At 45.2% G+C, this 22,136-nt stretch overlaps 1 protein-coding gene and 1 long non-coding RNA gene across 2 annotated transcripts; both read right to left on the bottom strand.

The window, feature by feature from the left end:
• Nucleotides 1-1,225: 1,225 nt before the first annotated feature.
• On the bottom strand, nucleotides 1,226-5,981 carry UBXN10 (UBX domain protein 10). The gene is made up of 2 exons (XM_072155184.1): nucleotides 5,872-5,981; nucleotides 1,226-5,271 (listed from the first exon to the last, which is right to left on the bottom strand). The coding sequence occupies exon 2, from the start codon at nucleotides 5,254-5,256 to the stop codon at nucleotides 4,525-4,527; it is 732 nt and encodes a 243-aa protein (XP_072011285.1). The 5' UTR covers nucleotides 5,257-5,271; nucleotides 5,872-5,981; the 3' UTR covers nucleotides 1,226-4,524.
• An 8,352-nt stretch (nucleotides 5,982-14,333) lies between these two features.
• LOC140065617 (uncharacterized) lies at nucleotides 14,334-18,716 on the bottom strand. The gene is made up of 3 exons (XR_011847986.1): nucleotides 18,590-18,716; nucleotides 15,380-15,486; nucleotides 14,334-14,703 (listed from the first exon to the last, which is right to left on the bottom strand). It is a non-coding gene; the product is annotated as an uncharacterized lncRNA (long non-coding RNA).
• Between the last annotated feature and the right edge of the window lie 3,420 nt (nucleotides 18,717-22,136).

Raw genomic sequence — 22,136 nt, 5'->3', positions numbered from 1 at the left:
CGCACACACAAGCTGCAAAGCACAATCATGGTCAAGAAGAATAAACCACTGTGTTGGATCAGCCATGATGGAGGGGATGATTTTGACCCCGTTTGCATTAGCTGGCTAAATATTTTTGATGCACTGTGCGGATAGGATGTGTATATACAAGATGACTTCAATAGTAAAATGTTATTGTATATTACATCCCAATACAAAATTGTCAGATATTCAGACTGGTCCATGCATACCATGTCTATATGGTGCATCTGTAGGATGCCTGAGAATAAAAAGTGGTCTCCATATTCCAGACTATAAGGGTGATGTCACACATGGCGTTTTCAGGGCATTAAACGCATCAGTTTTTAAAAACCGCATGCGTTGTCCGGTTTTAACAAATTTGCACAATTAAAAATGGACAAACGTTTGCGGTTTTTAAAAAGATGCGTTTAACACAGTGCGTTTTCAGATCGTAAAGGGCGCATAACTAAAAACAGCCCAAACGGCCTAAAAACGCCATGTGACATCACCCTCAAGGTAACATAAAGTTGATGCGATCAATACGTTAAAAAGCAAAGCATCAGAACGCGTTGATTGCATCACTTTGCTGTTACCTTTTCGTATTTATAATCTGGAATAAATGACTGGTTTTATTTACTCTGCGGTGTCCTATGGAGTGCTGTGTTTTTTTTTTATACAAAATATTGGGACACTATCACAATACTACTGAATAAATTGTAGTAAATTGATCACACAGAGCAAATATATCAAATTTCTAGCAATCTCATACACCACAACATAATCAACTATGGGAATCATTCATTAGTGATGAACAAAGTACATGTTATGTCTTGCTAAAGACGAGAATGCAGGGCTTAATTTTGGCATAAAGTTAAAAAAAAAGTTGCAATTTTAACATACTATTTTGGATAATTTTTCTCTGTATAAACTTAAAATTGAAAGTTCCTGTCTTGTTACTATGACTATGCAATATAGGGGGGGAAAGCATTTCAAACTTGGGCTTCATGCACACAGCTAGGAGTAGGAGTGAGCGCTCCTCACCCCTCCCTTCTCCATTGAAAGCAGAGTGACTCCTCAACCCTCTTTCAATCTTCATTTCTAGAAGTCTAGGCAGCTGTGAGATGGATTAAAACCATCCAAACGTGTGGAACATACAAAAAATGCATGTGTGTAAAAAAACACGGTCCAAAAATACAGCTCTCAGTGGTCCGGCGCATGCATGAGGGGGCGGGATTAGGGGCGGTGACTGTCGCATGAAGTGCGGCAGTCACTGCTGAGCTATGGAGAGGACGGGGCGGCCTGGGGAAGAGGCAGCAACGTTTCTATTGTACTCCGTGGTGGTGTTAGTGCTATCTGAGGTGTCTGAATGCTATCATTGTAACCCCGCTGCTTTTGCTTTAGCACTAGGAGCGTCTTGCGTTAGTAAACAGCTCCTTGTGCCGAATTTATGGGTGACAGGTCCTCTTTAAGTCTGGCAGATACGACTCTTCTTGTCTCATTTTCACACGAGATTAAAGTTTTTTTTTTAGTGGTTCCAGGGGTATTAGAAGCCCCCATTGTCCATTTTATAGTGATTTGAAACATGCTTTCTGTATTAAAGATGAGGATTGCGTCAGGCTTGTGGCTCTGAGCTTCAGGACTGGAGATACAGGTAGGTAAAGCTTGGAAATGCAAGCTAGATAGATTCTAGTTTTTAAACTGCATCTATGTCCAGTTCTGTAGCACGCGGACCCATATGCCTGAGGTGCTCTTAAAGATGAGCTGCCTAACTTTAATGTGACACCAAGTTTGAGTCTGAGTGATATAGAGCAGAAGATAGGGGGGCTTTTGATGTCTACCCATGCAACTACTAAACTTGACTCGCCTTGTGTGAAAATGAGGCTTATTTGCCTGACTTTGTGGGGAGAAGTTCATTGGCTGCAAATAATGGATCTGTGGTCGGTGTGTAATTTGTTGCTGAGTTATGTCCAATGTAGCCTCCACATGTGCTTTCCCACAGGATGGTGGATAACTTACTGATTGGTGGGGGTCTTAGTAGTCCCTAAACAAACACACAGTCCCGCATGTGCCCTGCTGCTCTGTTCATTGCTATGGTGCCCACATAGTGCTATATGTCAGTCATATACAGTGACTAGAGCAGCAGGGCACATGTGCAACCAGCAACTCTATTCATTTGGGGTCCAATGGGCCCCTCTTCTTGTGTTCTGTGGGGGTTGGGATGCTACAGGCTGTGGTAGCAGTAGCTACAGCTTTAATTCACCTTCTATAGATCAATAATGACTGACGCTGATGATGGTGAAACTCATCCAATTTGTTTATTAAGTGCAATCATCTCCGCAGCAGAGATACAATAACGAGCTCACGGCAAACACGTAGGATCAGCGGAGGATGGAGACCATCAGCCCCTCGTGCCGTCACTAGGAAACCGATCCGAGCTGCTTCAAGGGTGAGACATCGGATCTACACACCTGATCTGCTCCACTGATAACCTACACATTTACAAGGGGGAGGACTGCGGGACCCCAAGCGCTCTGCTAGTCAATAGTCTTTCCAGACAGATGCTGGGAGTTGTAGTATTCCCACAAGCAAAAGGCCACAAAGTGACTTGTGATGAAAGTGCGGGGGCGATGGTCACCATCTAGAATATTAAAGGGCCAGTGTCCAGTCTTTATTACATAAAATCCTATCATTATTATAATGAATCTTGTAAATGTATATATTGGGCTTCATTCCATCAACGCTTTTTGACTTTGATGCTTGCTGTCAGTGAATAAGGAGCGCTATGGCTGTTACAACGAATTTGTTAACTTGGCATCCGGTAGATAAACAATGTGCTCTCATGTTTAACATACATTGTAACAGAAACTCAGCTGTGATAAGAATTGTGGTTTGTCAAACATTTTTACATGATACATCATCAACGTAAGATTGAAGAGGTCTGACACCTTGACTGCTCACCAAGCACAGCGCCGTACTTTGTAATGGTGGCTGTTCTTGGTATTGCAGTTCAGCTCTATTCACTTTATTAAAACTGAGGTGCAAATTGGCCAAATAATGAATAGACGTGATGGCACTGATCTTGGTGGAGGGCAGCGTCTAGCTCCAAACAGCTGATCACTGACAGGCTTGGATTTCAGATGAAATATCCGTAATGTCAAACCTTTTCTGTGTATCGCCTGTAATAAATTGACCCCAATCCAGCTTATTGGTTCAGGGTGCAAAAAATTTGGGAGTTCTTAAAGGGGTATAAATAGGACAATGGCTCTTTAAGAGGCATAAAAGCAGGGAAATCATTCAACACATATTACAAGTAGCTGCGTATAGAAAACACTGTGGATATTGGCCGGTCATTAACACAATTATCTCGATCAAACACGGATTTGGTAATAAAATGTTGTAACACTCAAGTTGAGAATCACAAAACTAAAGACAAAAAAAAAAAAAAAATCGCATAAGTTTACTGAAGTGATGGAGGTAACTGAGTAATTCCAGATGGATAGTCTATAAAACCATTGTGTGGGGGAGGGGGGTTATTATCTACAGTGGACGTGTCTAATACTCATTACATATAACACAAGGCTATGGCGGCGGCAACGTCCTGTGCCACCATCTGCTGTGGCTTGTGGTGTTGCAGGTTATACTTCAGCCCTTATTAGAGGGGTTGTACCAAGTGTCCACGGGATAACAGGATCACCTGTTGAGGGTCCCATTTGCTTGGACCCCCATCATCACAAGGATACCCCCATTCTCACTAATGGGTGGAGTGGGATGTGTCCTGTCGCTGTGTTCAATACTATAGGAGTGTAGGAAATTGCAGAGCACAGCGCTCCATTACTCCCAATCATTGAGCTACTATACTATTAAACAGAGCAGCAGGACACATGCTCAATCAGCTGATCCACCCATTAGTGAGAACAGGACCCCCAAACTCCTGTAGATCCTGTTCTCATTATCGGTGGGGGGCACAGCAGTCGGACCCTGACCAATCAGCTTGCTATCCACAGGATCGGGGGTAACTTTCTCTAAGGGCATTTTCACAGGATGCCCCGCGCTGCGTTTTTTAAAATGCGTTTTTGACGCATTCCGGAGACTTCAGTCTTGATCACATACTTAAGTTACATTGCGTTTCCCTTGCATCTGCTAAAAGGCAATGTAACCTCAGCATGTGATCAAGGCTGAAGCCTTTTGAATGCAGCAAAAACGCTGCAAAAAATGCAATGCAACGCAACGTGTGGTGTGAATGCGCCCCAAGTCTCCAGTACAGTCATATCTCCACATTGGGTTGACAACCCAGCTTTCCCAGATCCCTGAATGGCAAAAGTTAAGGATAATCCTATCATCCAGTTCCATAGCAATGAGTAACTGGGCAGATTAGCCATTCAGACACCGGGTGATTGGTTTGTCATGATTAGAGGACATACATCAATTAGGGGTGTTGTACTTTAGAAGGGGTCATACACTGTTTGGGATCACAGTTGTCGGGGTCTGCAAGTCGATGATGTCTGAAGATAAGGCACAGCACGATCAGTCCCCTCCAAGCTGATGGATGCACAGTACAGACTTGTTGGGGATCCCACACTCCTTTAGGGTGCGGCTGAGGTCCAGGAAGCTCCTCCTTGGTACCTCCATTGATTCCACACTGCAGTCCTTACACGAGACCCCTGTCTTCTCTTCCGCTGCCGCCAGGACAGTGAACAGTGTGTCCGAAGGTCGGAAGAAACGCTCAAACCTCTGACCGGAATGGGACCTGATGGCCAGGAGGAGTCTGGGCTCCTGTTCGGATGGTGGCTCCTGCACATTTACTGGAAAGTTCTCCATGTGGCCCTGGCCATGACCCGTCTCTGCGCTGCTCTGCTCCCGATACAGAGTCTTGGTGTGGGGGCGATGATGGACCTCGGGGGCCAGCCTCATGGCGCTGGTTTTATGGGCCAGTTCATTCTCTGTGTTGTCACCTCCTGCCGCACCAATGGAGGGGAGGACACGATATCGGTTAAGGCTGGAGGACGGCGGTCTACAAGGAAGCTGATGGAGAAGCTCAGGGATGTCCTCCTGTGCGATCCGGGGACCAGACAGGGCTCTTGCTGACGACACCCTGGGAGTGGGTGATGTGCAGCAGGGGTAAGGCTCCGCACTTGGGGTGGTCACTTGCGGGGTGGTCCTGGTGCGACCTTTGGCAGATTTAGGTCTGGTAACGTGCATCCTCTGGAGGGGGTCTCCGGTGCCAGGAGAGTTAATACCAGTCGGAGCAGACGCCATCTCTATTCACTGCACCTGGAAGACGTAAAACCAAATCAATCTCCGCAGCAAAGTCAACACCCCAACAACCGATGCCCTAATCACTGACCCTATTTTGGAACCCCAAACGTCACAGATGAAAATAAAGTCTCCAAATTATAATTCGGTAAAAGCAAAGAAACGTTCCATAGCAACAGTGTCATAAAAAAAAACGCAAAAAGACTGGAAATAGGAGGCGACAAATGCAAATAACCACAGTCATGCGTTAATGCATCCATTAATGACTCATTTCTGCCAGGCATGACCCTGCCCATAGGGGGCACTCCATTATTTCTGCTTATCCTGCACCAAACAACCCATTAGACGCAACTCTCCCCCCCCCCCCCCCCCAAAAAAAAAAATTGCACTAATAATACATTACCCCCAAACAGCACATGACTGACCAAACACCCCTATGACATACTAAAATAGTACAGTCCCGGATGGGCACTGCATAACATCTTACGACGGATCGGAAGAGTCCATTAAAAACGGGGTGGTACGGTACGTGCACTGTTACCCGTCTCCCCATTGTAAAGCGCCGTCACCCGTCCAGTCACCCATTTTTACACCCACTAGAAGAGCGCCCCGGGTTACCTGTCCACGGCCGCTCCTATCGCCGCCATCTGCCCGTCCAGTAGCTGCTAGTAAACAACCCCCGTCTCCCGAGGTAACCATGCGTCACACGCCGCACGTCATCACGTTCAAAAGGAATGCAACGGTTGGCGACGGAAGTCGTTTTTCAGGCGGCGGCCATGTTTTTGGTGGGATTCTGTAAACTAGACCGGCGCTGCCTTTATACCGGCTTGTCTTAGGCTGAGCCTAGTGATGTGCGAGTCTCTGCATTAGTCGGGTCTTATTTTTATGGTCACAATGTGGAGTCTTTGCTCAGTGATATTTTGTATGGCTGCATCTACAAGATTAGTCATCTATGAAGATTGAGGGGGTGACACAAGAGCTTACAGTCTATGAGGATGAGAGGGTGACACAAGAGCTTACAGTCTATGAGGATGAGGAGGTGACACAAGAGCTTACAGTCTATGAGGATGAGGGGGGTGGCACAAGAGCTTACAGTCTATGAGGATGAGGGGGTGACACAAGAGCTTACAGTCTATGGGGATGAGGGGGTGACACAAGAGCTTACAGTCTATGAGGATGAGGGAGGACACAAGAGCTTACAGTCTATGAGGATGAGGGGGTGACACAAGAGCTTACAGTCTATGAGGATGAGGGGATGACACAAGAGCTTACAGTCTATGAGGATGAGGAGGTGACACAAGAGCTTACAGTCTATGAGGATGAGGAGGTGACACAAGTGCTTACAGTCTATGAGGATGAGGGGTGGCACAAGAGCTTACAGTCTATGAGGATGAGGAGGTGACACTAGAGCTTACAGTCTATGAGGATGAGGAGGTGACACTAGAGCTTACAGTCTATGAGGATGAGGGGGTGACACAAGAGCTTACAGTCTATGAGGATGAGGAGGTGACACAAGAGCTTACAGTCTATGAGGATGAGGAGGTGACACAAGTGCTTACAGTCTATGAGGATGAGGAGGTGACACAAGAGCTTACAGTCTATGAGGATGAGGAGGTGACACAAGTGCTTACAGTCTATGAGGATGAGGAGGTGACACAAGAGCTTACAGTCTATGAGGATGAGGAGGTGACACAAGAGCTTACAGTCTATGAGGATGAGGAGGTGACACTAGAGCTTACAGTCTATGAGGATGAGGAGGTGACACTAGAGCTTACAGTCTATGAGGATGAGGGGGTGACACAAGAGCTTATAGTCTATGAGGATGAGGGGGTGACACAAGAGCTTACAGTGTATGAGGATGAGGGAGTGACACAAGAGCTTACAGTCTATGAGGATGAGGGCCCTGATCATAGGAGCTTACAGTCTATGAGGATGAGGGGTGACACAAGAGCTTACAGTCTATGAGGATGAGGAGGTGACACTAGAGCTTACAGTCTGAGGATGAGGGGGTGACACAAGAGCTTACAGTCTATGAGGATGAGGGAGTGACACAAGAGCTTATAGTCTATGAGGATGAGGGGGTGACACAAGAGCTTACAGTCTATGAGGATGAGGGAGTGACACAAGAGCTTACAGTCTATGAGGATGAGGGGGGTGACACAAGAGCTTACAGTCTATGAGGATGAGGGAGTGACACAAGAGCTTACAGTCTATGAGGATGAGGGGGTGACACAAGAGCTTACAGTCTATGAGGATGAGGGGGTGACAGAAGAGCCTACAGTCTATGAGGATGAGGGGGTAATACAAGAGCTTACAGTCTATGAGGATGAGGGGTGACACAAGAGCTTACAGTCTATGAGGATGAGGGGGTGACACAAGAGCTTACAGTCTATGAGGATGAGGGGGTGACACAAGAGCTTACAGTCTATGAGGATGAGGGGTGACACAAGAGCTTACAGTCTATGAGGATGAGGGGGTGACACAAGAGCTTACAGTCTGAGGACTAGGGGTGACACAAGACCTTACAGTCTATGAGGATGAGGGGGTGACACAAGAGCTTACAGTCTATGAGGATGAGGGGGTGACACAAGAGCTTACAGTCTATGAGGATGAGGGGGTGACACAAGAGCTTACAGTCTATGAGGATGAGGGGGTGACACAAGAGCTTACAGTCTATGAGGATGAGGGGGTGACACATGAGCTTACAGTCTATGAGGATGAGGGGAACACAAAAGCTTACAGTCTATGAGGATGAGGGGGTGATACAAGAGCTTACAGTCTATGAGGATGAGGGGTGACACAAGAGCTTACAGTCTATGAGGATGAGGAGGTGACACAAGAGCTTACAGTCTATGAGGATGAGGGGTGACACAAGAGCTTACAGTCTATGAGGATGAGAGGGTGACACAAGAGATTACAGTCTATGAGGATGAGGGGTGACACAAGAGCTTACAGTCTATGAGGATGAGGGGTGGCACAAGAGCTTACAGTCTATGAGGATGAGGGGGTGACACAAGAGGTTACAGTCTATGAGGATGAGGGGGGTGGCACAAGAGCTTACAGTCTATGAGGATGAGGGGGACACAAGAGCTTACAGTGTATGAGGATGAGGGGGTGACACAAGAGCTTACAGTCTATGAGGATGAGGCGGTGATACAAGAGCTTACAGTCTATGAGGATGAGGGGTGACACAAGAGCTTACAGTCTATGAGGATGAGGGGGTGACACAAGAGCTTACAGTCTGAGGACTAGGGGTGACACAAGAGCTTACAGTCTATGAGGATGAGGGGGTGACACATGAGCTTACAGTCTATGAGGATGAGGGGAACACAAAAGCTTACAGTCTATGAGGATGAAGGGTGACACAAGAGCTTACAGTCTATGAGGATGAGGGGGTGACACAAGAGCTTACAGTCTATGAGGATGAGGGGGTGACACAAGAGCTTACAGTCTATGAGGATGAGGAGGTGACACAAGAGCTTACAGTCTATGAGGATGAGGGGTGACACAAGAGCTTACAGTCTATGAGGATGAGAGGGTGACACAAGAGCTTACAGTCTATGAGGATGAGAGGGTGACACAAGAGCTTACAGTCTATGAGGATGAGGGGTGACACAAGAGCTTACAGTCTATGAGGATGAGAGGGGGTGTTTGTTTACAGTTTGTTTGTTTGTTTGTTTATTAGTCAGTTACATGGGAGGGGAAGGGCCTGCAGCTCCCTGCCCACAGGGTGGAGGTCATGTGATAGAGCTCTCTGTGTATGTAGCAGAGCTGGATGTGTTCAAGACCGTGGATACAGAGATCTCCCCTGTTCCTTATAATTCTGCGATAGGGGCTTTGTTCCACTAACAAAAATATGCTCTGGCACCAGCTCACCCTTTAAAAGGAAACCTACCATTTGATTTGATGCGTATGAAGCAAAGACACCTTGAGGCTGCTGTAGCTACACTGATGCAGGATCATGTCTTGGTTAATCCCTGAGCCGAATAGTTTTGCTGAAAAAACAATTATAGCATTCAGGACCTTGGGAAAGCTGGGTCAGACTGGCTGACATAAACACATTACACACCTAGCTTGTAATTACAAATAGAGGTTAGTCAAGGCATGACTAATCAACCTGAGCTGGATCACTCATACACAGCAGCTGGGGGATGGTGCAGCAATTGATTATTCTGCCTTCAGGCACAACCAAGTGATTACATCATCCTCTCCTGCAGAGAAAAACTCACATGTTCTGTTTAGCCTGTTCAACTGTAAGGAACTTTCTTATTTTTACATTAAAAAAAACTAAACATGTACTTACCTCCGCGGTCCTCTCGGCATCTATTGCTGCTATCTCTCCGGTATGTGCCCCATGTAAACAAACAAGGGCATGGAAGCCGCGCTACACTCAGCTTCTGGCTGGCGTGGCTGACCACACCAACCCATCCCTATTCCCAATTTTTATACCTTCGGATAACCCCTTTAACCAAATAAAAGAAAACATGAAATCCTTGCTACCTGTGAAAATGGTCGCAACATTTATTATATTTTAACAATACCAGTAAAAAAAATACAATTAAGGCACTGGACTCCCAGCTGGAAAGTCGGCCAGCTGAGCATCAACATCTCCCGTATCTCATTCCACCAGCTGCGACTTATATACACACCACTTTATACTATAGTGGTGAGATTGTTCATCAGCATGTATAGTTAAGGATGTATTACGGAGTAGAGACACTTTGACTTTGTGAATTTTTGGTTATTGTGGCAGTGTGCCTAGTCAGTGGCTCCTCTGGACTATCAATACAATTTTTCCGGATATCGAATTTCTGCAGAATAAAGCATAACAAAACTACAACAAACCACATAAAGCCCAGGTTCGGCGCCTGCAAGCCCTACATCTCTATATACTCAGAACACAAAACAAAAATCTACAGTGCAGCTTCAGCCCAACACCAGGAGAGGAGATGACGGACTAAGGGACTCCAAAGGAGAGAGGCCCTCCCCGTGCCCCGCCTCTCATACTCCAGAGAGCGCACCTTCACCAGGTCACCCAGAATGTTCCTAACCACCTCATCCACTGGGAGGGTTTTACGCTGGGTCGACACTAAACACTGTGCGTTCCACGTGTGGTACCTGACCACTAGACTAACTAGGAATAACGTGCAGCGGTCCCGGCCACCCAGGCCTCTGAATGCTCCATAGGCCCACTCCGCATAGGAGAGACCGGCCAACCCGGGCCAATGGATGGAAGCGCCCACCCGGTTGTACACCTCTGTGTTATAGGGGCACTGAAGCAGGAAGTGGTCCATGCTCTCCAGCAGGCCACCGCACTCCTCCCGGGGACAACCCCTTTCCTCAGAGCTCCTACACTTCAGATTGTCCCTCACACACAGCTTTCCATGGAAGCAGCGCCAAGTCACATCCCAAAACTTCAAGGGGATCCTGATGGAATTCAACAAACTCAAACCCACCCTCTGATCCTGACTTGGGCAATCCCTGAGGGCCAGAGGTCAGGGTAGGCAGAGAGGTCGTCTGTGACTAGCAGCTGTCTGAAGGTCAAGTGTCCTTAAGTCGGGGGCTGCCTGTATAGCTCTAGCGAATCTACTGTCTATAGGTCTTTTTGCTTCGCTGTCACCCATGCTGTCCCTGCACATTCAGGTTGTTTCCTGATACTTCAACATTGGGAATGGTCTTGTTCACCACAGGATTAGTGGCAGTTAGAGACTGTCGGGTGCTGGGTTATGAGATTTTAGTGGTGTCAGTTTCAGTGAATGTTCAGCCTTGGCATATGATTGGAGAATTAGAGGATTTACTCTGAAATGGTAAATATTGCAAGAGAGAAACAAAGCATCTGCACTCACATCCGAGTCTTCAGGTGTTCAGCTCCTTGGGTTTTAGGAGTCTCAGGTAAGGAGTAATTCAATCACTACTGATAGCTTTTTTTACATCCCTTAGACTTTGAAAGAAAAGGCAGTGGGCCAGATCTATTATTCTTTTGTCTTATTGTTCACTAAAAGGAACGTCTTTGGAGCTTGCACATGTATTTATGAAGTGTTTGCGACACTTTTGTGTCACGGCTGCACTTTGGACTTATGTGCTTAGTCGGCAACACATTTATTACTCGACACAATTGTGTTGCACGCTGTATAATAAAAGGGCACGAAAAAAAATTAAAAAATTTAGGGGCACCTAAAAACAAGATGGTGCAGACTTCCCGAGCAGTGTAGGGGTTGCCAGACTATTGATGACCTTATGCAATAATCTGGCAGCTCTGCACACTCAAAAGGCAAAATGCACATAGTAAAGTTTGCACTACTGTTGATGAATCTCTCCCAATGTTAATATCCTCAGGTTTTTACCCTCTGGTGCAACCAAGTCTGCTAATGACATAAAACCACAGTTATTTTGCGGTGCTCTGTTTGCCACTTGGAGCTACCCACGGTGCAAGACTGGTCCAAAAAAGTCTCAATTTAACATCCAAAATCACAAAGATAAACACCGATTTTTACTCTGACCGGAGCTCCAAATGAATCTAGTAAAAGGCGCTTATACTTATTTGAAGTCCTGTATTCATAGTCCGTACAAATCCACAGATCCTTCTGATAAAACCATGCCACTGTTCAGACCAGCACCATCGCGTTTCTTAGTTTTTCTTCCACTATTTTGCTGTATTATATAGCTGGAAGAAATATGCAGGCATATGGTGTAGTATGTTTGAACAGATAAAAATGTATTCCAATTTGTCATACTCACAAACAAAGAAGATAAAATGTGCATATCAAAATCTCAAACAGGATGCTAGCCACATGTCCGCCCGATCCTGGGTTTCGCAAAAATGATTTTTGCGAAAGGATAAGCGTCTTTTACAAGATTCATTGGGAGCTCCAGGCAGAGTAAAAAACTGTGTTTTTCTCTGTGATTTTGGAAGTCTGCTAATGAGATGGAGACAGACTCTGAGGGGCTCATTTACTTACCTGTCCGACGGAGTTCACCCAAAGTGCATTGTCCGTCCATAATGCACTGTACCGCGATTCACTACGATTGTGCACCTGATATCCTGCATGTGTCGCTTCCCCGCTCAGGTCCACCGGAGTTCACTTTCTTCTTCCCGGTGCATGTAAGTGCATTGTTTGCAACACAATTTGAAAGTTAAATCCCGCGCTCAGTTCCAATCAATCGGATTGTGCGACGGCCCACTGCCCGATTTCTGTCTCATGAAAGCCAGCGCAGCCGCACAAAAACTTATCGTGTGTGACACAATCCACTTTTAAACACCAGTCACAGCCGCGCAAAACCCAGAAATGTCGGAAAGTTTGATGAAAGTGCATGAGCGGACCCTTAGTAAATAAGCCCCTGAGTGTCCTGAGTCCCACGCTACCAAACCAGTGCACAGAAGGCTACCAAATATTGAAGTCACTCCAAACAGATCAGTAGCTTCCCCCACCACCAGGGCAGTTATTCCTCTTACAATGCCCTCCTATTTTGGAGCTCCCCCTGTGAAAGAAAGCTGTATACCCTAAGTTAGGTAGAAATTCTATTTGGTCAAATCCTGGCCCATATCCTAGACCAGTGATTTGCAAACCTTTTAGACACTGTGGGAGATTTGGCCCAGTAGAGACCGTGGTAGCGGGGTTTTGTGATGCAGTTCAAGACAGTGACACCAAGGTACAGTCCAAAACAGGTCTCGCCTGCGTTTATTGCAGCAGGAACAAAATAAAACAGCCTTTACATTCAGGCGTCAAAACCAACAATATCCTACCCATCTGGGCGCTAACTAAACAGAGTTTCTCTCCCCTAACCACTAACACACAATATTCCGCTGTTTCAGGCACAGAGGTCAGGGCTGTGTGTGCTCTCCAGCCTCCACTCAGAGAGACAATGCTCTCAGCTCTGCTCAGCAGCTTTATGTAGCCTGATCAGGCTGCTCCCACCACCTGTGTCCAAGGTGCTGGACAACACAACCTCAGCACTCAGGTCTTGCATAATAGGAAAACCTAGGGGAAACATACCGCCCATCCACAGTTAATCCCTTCAGTGTCTCACAACACCAAGTGCCCAAACTACAACCAAAACCCATGCATTTTCTGCAAAGTGCCAATACGACAATTTAAGCGGTAACTTATTTCTCCCTGTTCTGTCACAGGTTTAAATTGTATAGGCACCTGAGGACACCAATACAGTAGAAAGAAGGAGAAGAAGTTTGGATTATCATTGTAGCTTCCTTCCAGGATCCTGGGACTGCCTGGGACTACAAGAGGCCTTGAGTCCTGTCTGGTGAACTCTGCACTCGAGTGATGGCGCGGGTGCCCATAGAGAGGGCTCTGAGTGCCACCTCCGGCACCTGTGCCATAGGTTTGCCACCACTGTACTAGACCTTTGAAAACAATAAAATCTCTGTTTTAAAACAGCGGTTCTTTGGGAAAAGGATGATGCCACCACACTGGAACATGAAAGAAACATGATCTCGAAGGTGTTCAGCTGCTTGACAACATAGTTTATTAGGTCAATTTCTACTGACAGGTTCCCTTTAACACACAATGGATTGGCATATAGAGCAGATTATCCCTATTATATGTATCTCTATTTATCAGTTCGTGCGAGAAACGCCTCCTATAGGCAGGAATTGAGACTGTAGCTCATTGTTAATGTTACTGCTTTACATGCAATATGCCTGGGTTTTAAATCCCATCAAAGCAAGAAAAGGGCGTTCTTGGGTGGGTTCATTATTTAGCTGCATCTTAGCTGCACCTCCCATCAGGTGGCCATTTGTCCAGACCTGACGCCACCCTCGGGTTGTTGTGTATGCTTACTATAGGCTTGGGTCAATGTCGTTTTACAGTGGAAAAAGTGATCTTCTAGTGGCTCTGTCCTCCATGAAGCAGTGGCAGTCAACTTCAGTGACATACCTTGCAAAGGCAGGGCCCCATAGCAAACTTCTAAATGGGGCACCACTTACCCTGTAAAAAAAAAAAATTCATACAGTGTATACACACCACATATACATACATACAATACCGTATACAACCATGAATCATATACACAGACATACAGCATATACACAACACATATAGATACACATTTAGAGCATATACACATACATACAGCATATTTACATCCAAAACCCCAGATGCCAGGGCCTCCTGACACTGTGGGCCCCATGGCAGCTGCTATGGCTGCTTCCCCTGTAGTTACGCCCCTGGTCAACTTGTCTCAACCCTATGATTTCATATCAATGACTTCTCCTATTACTAGGTTACCGATATTATCGATCCCAAGAAACAGCTTTATGTGCATGCAGGAGTCACAGTTGGCTGCAGGCTGGACGTTGTCCGCTACATTTGTCCCGATGAAGAAAGTATTTCGCCTTTGAATATGAATAAGAGTCCATATGGCTCTGGAAACAGAACACGGCCGTCCGGTCACACTCACAGCTTCTTCTGGCACAGCTGGACTCATCCTCATCATCTGAAGAAAAGCAGAAATATCTCTCACAATTTATTAGTTATAATTCTTGAAGCACCAGCTCACAAAACACGGATCGGGAAATCTACCATTAAAATCCATCATGATAAACCAGAGACACTTACTCATAGAGAGATGGGGCACCCATGACAACATAATTACTCTAATGAGCCAGAAGGGCTCTAGCTGCATTGCCAGAGTACCTCTATGCTGCAGCTTCACAGGCTGTTACAATGTGCAGGATCATTTACTCCTCCTACTGTGTAATATAACAGCAGGTAGAGGGGGCAGGGGAGTGGGAGCACTTCATTAGAATAATTTTAAAAGTTGAAAAAAAGTGACACACATTTATACTTTTTGTCCCTCGACCAAAATGGGGATCTGGCAAAGCTTGAAAGGGGTTGTGGGCTGTGGGTAATGATGTGCCAATGTCAAACATAAAACTGCAAAATTTCTGGCCAAAATTCAGCCAAACAACCAGTGATATAAATTTAGGGAGAGATTTAATAATGAATGGAATTTTTGGAGTCAGAGTTGTTGGGGTGTGGGTTGCTAAGTTCATCAATCATCATGTTTGATAAATTTAGTGACTCTTTCATTATGATATTGCTGTCCTGAAATATCCACAAGATCAGCTATTGGAGTGAGGTTGTAGCAATTTTTGTCATATTTGACATACCGCAGGTGAGGGTCCCATTCTGAATTGTGTAAATGTATGCCTTTATTTCCGGTTTACAGGTTTCCGTCCTGAATTGTATCCTGCAGCAATATTGTTCATAACAGCACCTGGAGGAGGAATGCACCAGTGACATGGAATGTAACACAGGACTCCATTTATTTCTACTAGATGACCAACGCTGAATTATCTGTGTTTTATCTGTTGTGTTACACAGGACTTCAGGTATCGGGCGCACGATCTTAGTGAATCGTAACAGAGTGCATTATCGTCGGACAAAGCACTTTAGGTGAACTCCTCCGGACCGGAAAATAAATGTGCCCCATTGTGTCTAATATCATCTCATGACTCTGATCTGTCTCATTGCTCTTTTTCTATGCATCAGATACTTGTAGTTTGTTCAGAAGCTAAAAGAAAGTGTAGATAAACCTGTATCCTGATAATCTAAACACATTGTCAGCACACAGCATCTCAAAGCACAGAGAAAGTGTCTGCTTAGAGAGTCCCCGCTCACACTCTGGAATTTTACACTGATCATCACTGAGTGATGAAGCTAAAACAGCAATGATACTGCAAAAATTGTAAGGGGTTAGAAATTATCTTTATCATGCTTATCACTAGAAGGGGGAAAACCCCTTTAAGAAGTACATACAATTCATTATGAGAGCTTTAAGGCGAAGATACATATACATTTTTGGGGGTTTGTAGTTCTAAATATGAATTATCTTGGGGCTACAATGACACAATTGCATAAATTAGGGGTGGGGGGTTCTAAGCTACATATTAATTACGGTATATTGGGGATGTGCAGTACCATATATCATTTATTGGGGGTGCTGTGTAATATATTAATTATAGTTAATAGCGGAGTGTAAATTAATCTCGGAAATTTAAAGGATGTGGGTCTCCAGCAACCCCACTAAATCCCATAACTGGTCCAATCCTGGACATAAACCCCTCATGTCTGGTATGGGGCGAGAGGTAATGGTATACCCAGTTGATTGGAGACAATTGTAACATTTTCCTGTCAAAAGTTATGAAGTTTCTTATAAAACAGTAGCAAAAATGTACATCGTTACCGGATAAGAGTAGTAACCGAATCTCAAAATTTGTTGTGCAGTTTGTCTCGCGAATGGTGACACCCCACATGTTACCTGTGGTATGGGTCTATAGCAGGACACAAAAGGCAAGGAGGGCCATTAAGATCTCTGAGGGCAGATTCTGATGGAATAGTTTATTTGAAAAGTTCCTCAGGTACCAGAACAGCTGAACCCTGCACAACTGATGCCATGTTGTTAAGTACATCCCTCAAAGAATCAATCAAGGCAAAAAATTTGGGTTGGTGCGATCAAGGGGAAAAAAACACATTTAGGCCTCTTGCACACTAGCGTTGCGTTTCACGTCAGGGTGCAATGCGTGAAAAACTGACGTTTTTGCTGCGTTTTTGTTTCATTTTTGTTCGCGTTTTTTTGCGTTTTCGGTGCGTTTTTCACGCGCATTTTTTTAAGTTAATGGGACTTTTTCAAAGGGACCAAGGTTCGGGAATAAAATGTTTTATTTAATTGAAAAATAATGTCTTCTGATAAGTTGCAAACATCTGCGATCTATTCTTCACTGTTCCGCGCGCGTATATTATCTCCCGACAAGTTAGCAGATGTGAAGAACAGTGAAGAATAGAATAAAACCAGTGAACACAGTGAAAACAGTGACCACAGGATCATTTAAGAGAAAAACACAGTGCAGAACACAGTGCAGAATAGATTACAGATGTTCGGCACATCTGCTTACTTGTCGGGAGATACGCGCGGAGCGGTGCGAACAAAATAGCATGTGAAGAACAATATATATGTGTGAAGAACACATTGCAGATGTATGGAAACATCTGCAATGTGTTCTTTACACACATATATATTGTTCTTCACATGCTATTGTGTTCGCAGCGCTCCGCGCGTATCTCCCGACAAGTAAGCAGATGTGCCGAACATCTGTAATCTATTCTGCACTGTGTTCTGCACTGTGTTTTTCTCTTAAATGATCCTGTGGTCACTGTTTTCACTGTGTTCACTGGTTTTATTCTATTCTTCACTGTTCTTCATTGTGTTTTTTTAATTAAATGATCGTTCGCGAGCAGGGGAAATACTGTTATTCTGGTCACCTAGCAACCCTTACGTTTAAAACGCATTGCACTCGCATTGCACTTGCAATGATTGCGAGTGCAATGCGTTCTTGATGCATCTCCATAGACTTGAATGGGGCGTGAAAATTGCGCGTGACTCGCAAAAATAGAGCATGCTGCGATTGTGACGCGCGTGCAAACGAACGCAAGCACGCGCGTGCAAAACAACGCAAATGAAGAAAGACCCATTGAATACAATGGGACAGAGTGCAATGCAAGTTCTGCGCGTCAAATGCACGCGCAGAACTCGCGCGTGAAAAACGCCAGTGGAGAAGGGGCCTTAGATTGTGTTTTAATAGATTTTAAAGAACTAAAATGTTTTGTAAAGTAAGTTTATGTTCTACCATATTTAGAGGCAAATAACTATTTCATACTTTGGTGTACAGAGCTATTTGGGGACTGTACGACCTTATTACTTTTGGTTCAAATTTTGGTGAAAGAGTGGCGATTAGGACATTAATTTTTGTTACGGGGCTAACCATCAGAAATAATCAATTTTATCCACTCTCCCCATGGATGTGACCAGTCATACCATATACTGCAGTACCATTGTATTGCAGTATATGGAGAATTTACAGATAATTTATATGTATTTATATACATATAGGGGCTCATTTACTTAACCGTCCGCGAAGTTCACAGAAAGTGCATTGCACAATGATAACGCACTCATCATGCCGCGATTCACTAAGATCGTGCACCCAATTTCCTGCATGTGTCGCTTCCCCGCTCAGGTCCGCTGGAGTTCACCGTCTTCTTCCTGGTGCATGTAAGTGCATTGTCTTGCGGCACAATTTGAGAGTTAAATCCTGCGCTTAGTCCGAATCAGTCGGATCCTTCGTCGGCCCACTGCCCGATTTGTATGGCATGAAAGCAGCACAGCTGCACCAAAATCTGATCTCGTGCGGCACAGTCCTAGTGCAGACCCCTGTTAGATACCTGTCCAAGCTGTGCAAATCCCAAAAACAGCACACAGTCCGATGAAAGTGTGACCGCGACCCTTAGCCCCATAGTTATGTAAATGATCAGTCACTTACCTATCAATTTCATCCACGATCTGACTCCCCTCACCCCATCCACATTGGCAGCCATAGAAGTTAATATGTTTTATGGGTTTTTTCAAAACCTCTCTAAACAAGGTAACAAAAGTTTTACGGTACGGCCCTTCCACTGACACTAGAAGAGAAAAATCAAAAAAGATAATAATATCCTGTGTGTATTAAAGGGGATGTCTAGCTTAAAAGAGATCTTTCAGCAGTTTTTACCCCACTAAACTACCACCCCCCTCAGGTATGATGTGAAATGCCCTTTCTAGCTTTCCCTCTTTTATATGAATCTCCTGTTTACGCATAAAAATCTCTTCCAAAGTCATGTAACAATGGGGCAGATTTACTTACCTGGTTCATTCGCGATCCAGCGGCGCGTTCTCTATGCTGTATTCGGGTCCGGCCGGGATTCACTAAGGCAGTTCCTCCGCCGTCTACCAGGTGGCGCTACAGCGCTGAAGAGCATCGGAACCACTGGAATACACCGAGCCGGGCTGAGTGAAGGTAAGTGCAATTTTTGCGGAACAAAAAACCATCGGGTTTTCGTTCAGCCACGCCCCCGATTTCCGTCGTGTGCATGCCGGCGCCGATGTGCCACAATCCGATCGTGTGCGCCAAAATCCCGGGGCAATTCAGGGCAAATCGGAAATATTCAGGTAACACGTCGGGAAAACGCGAATTGGGCCCTTAGTAAATGACCCCCAATGAGTAGAAAACGGTCACCATTTGTCAGAAAAGAGTCAAGCTCAGAGGCTACATCCTGGGTTCCATATCAGCTACATCCATGGTTCTGGTATCAGAATAAAGAAGAGAATCTGATCTTTACAAATACATCAGTGGTTATGTGAACTACTATCCCATAGATATGGGCAAGGTAAGACATATTTGGGAATGAGAGCTGATAAGATATGAGAGATAATAATCTTTTTGTTTAACTGCCTTTATGTCCGATTCTGTAGCTCACAGAACTACAAGCCTGATGTGATCAGATGATTTTCTCTTTAAGCAGATACCAGAACCATGTTTCTAGCTGCTATATACTAACAAATTAGAAGGCTTTTGTTGAGTCCATCATGCCTTTAGTATAGAACTCCATTCCCTTAAGAAATTGCTTTTAGAGTAAATGCCCAATACAATCCTATCTCCTGAAAGTCCAGCACCAGAGCAGGATTGTGATTCCTCCTGCCCTGGCGCCATCGGCTGAACACTGGCGCCATGTACAGCACTAGAAAGGTATTAGACAACCGTGGGTGCCTGTTCGAACGGGAGCGGGGGGCGGGGCAATCGAGCGGGCCACACATGCCTGGGATGGGCAGGCGGGAGGCGGTAACCTGTGCCGCGGGGGGCAGCCTTGGAGGTGGAGGCGGTGTCACCTGTAAAGGGGGCGTCTCTGTCGTCCAGGGAGATGAGCAGGGAGGCGGTCATCTGAGTCTGAAAGCGGCGGGCATCTCAGACGGGTGGCGCGGGAGATGCGATCTGGTGGGGGCCCCTAGGGGGGGGCAAGATGGTGGGGGCCCCGGGGCTCGAGCCCCGGGAGCCCCGCCTATAATCCGGCCCTGGACAACTCTAATACATCTGCATATTTAACTCCCAATTCCAGATTTGAACCCTCAACCAGATTGCGCCAATATTAAAGATTTCAGAAGTCTTATATCAAATAGTGAATTTATTTTAAGAAACAGAAAAAGCTCAGAATATCCATGTGTAGATAACATTAGGACTTACCCAGACTAAGGAGAAGCAGCAGACAGGATAACATTGTGCACAGAAAGATGGGCAATACACAGAAGGAGAGGGTCTATAAATGAAGCAAATATTAACATTTGGTTACATTGTACCAGATACAGCACTAGATACTTCATACGGTCAGTGTGACTATATACTTTTTTCCTTAGTGTACTAGTGAACCTGCCAGCAGAAATATAATTTTTAGCTGGTGATAGGATCCAATAACCTATGCGGTGCTGATTTTAGAAATGCCCTTTTCAGCATCCTGCACTATTTCACTAGTTAATAAAAGTTTAATTCACATTACCTGACAACAAAGTTATTATGCAGTCAATGTTGGGCTTGCCGTGAGGTTATGGCTGACTGTCTGGGCGTACACATGGACATATCTGGTATACTCATAACTATAATAAACCATAATCTATATAGATGGTAAGGATGTAGATATATGATGTTGCCTTCAAACATTCACTTGTCCTTCAAAAAATAACTGTAAAAAAAGAAAAAAAAATCTTGCATTGGTTAATATCCATAAAATATGACAACAACAAATGATACAAAATGGAGCGGTGCATTATGGGAAACTATAGGAGGACTCACCTGCAACTCACTGAAGTTCCTTAGACCCTGAAGACCCTTAGAGAATGGAACCCACAGGGACTGTGATGTGGATACAGACGCTGTATTAGTATTATCCTTAGCAAGTTTCCTAATTACTGAACAAATATTCCCATTCCTCCTTCACCTGCCGGCAAAGGCGGTGCTTGATACTGGCAATTCCAGTTTTAACATTCATCAAATTACTGTTACACTCTTACAGCTACAATTCAACAGGTAACATTCTACAATAAACTATTTGTCGCGGGTGGTCCCGCGACTTGAGTCGCAGGCTCACCTGTGCTCCCCCGTGTGCCACCGATCCGTGGCCATTACACTTACCTGTCCCTGCTTCACGCTGTCTTCTCAAGATTTAAAGGGCCAGTGCGCTGTTAATTGGCACAGAATTCTATTTAACTCAGCCTCTCCCCACACACCCTGCCGGATCTTAGTGCTTATGCCATTGAGAAAGCTGTTTCCTGTGCCTTGTGCTAGTAATTGGATTTCCCGTTGTGACCCCGGACCCGTTCTTGACTTCGCTCCTTCGCTGCCAGCCCTGACCTCTTGCTCCGTCCCTGACCTTGAACTGCTGCCGCCTGCCTTGACCAACTGCCTGTCCCCGACTATGAGATTGCCTGCTGATTCTGTACCTCGACCTTGGCTACCACCGCGGACAAGTTGCGCCTGTGAAACGACCTGGTGGTACCACGCCACAGCAAGTCCAACCCGCTTTGCGGCGGGCTCTGGTGAAGACCAGGTGCCACTTAGATTCTGGTCCTAGGTGGCGGCTTGTGTCATCGTCTGCGGTGGTCCAGAGGATCCACTATCTGCGATCCTGACACTACTACTTTGTTAAGGAAGAAGTTCTACACATTTTATCATCAGGATACATTGTAACAAGAGAATCCGAATAGGATGAGGTCTTTAACATCCCACTGATCTATACAGCTAATACATCGTTAATGCGACAGAACATCCCGTTTCAATTTATTAATGTAAAGACTATCACAGAATCGCCAGTTGGTTCAACACAATGATGGGTCTCTGATCCCTGAACACTGAGCAGTACCAACTAGAGCTGCACCGATACCAGAGTGTGATACGATACCCATAAATGTATTGCAATACTTCAAGAAAAGAAAAGTTATCTGAATGTTTAGGGTGCAGTCACCTGGGGCGTTTACATTGCGTTTAGAAATGCAAAGCAAACATC

This window comes from Engystomops pustulosus, chromosome 6 (assembly GCF_040894005.1).
Source record: "Engystomops pustulosus chromosome 6, aEngPut4.maternal, whole genome shotgun sequence".
NCBI classification, from domain to species: domain Eukaryota; kingdom Metazoa; phylum Chordata; class Amphibia; order Anura; family Leptodactylidae; genus Engystomops; species Engystomops pustulosus.
The sequence above is the reverse complement of the archived record's forward strand: the minus strand, read 5'-3'. Positions and strand labels throughout refer to the sequence as shown.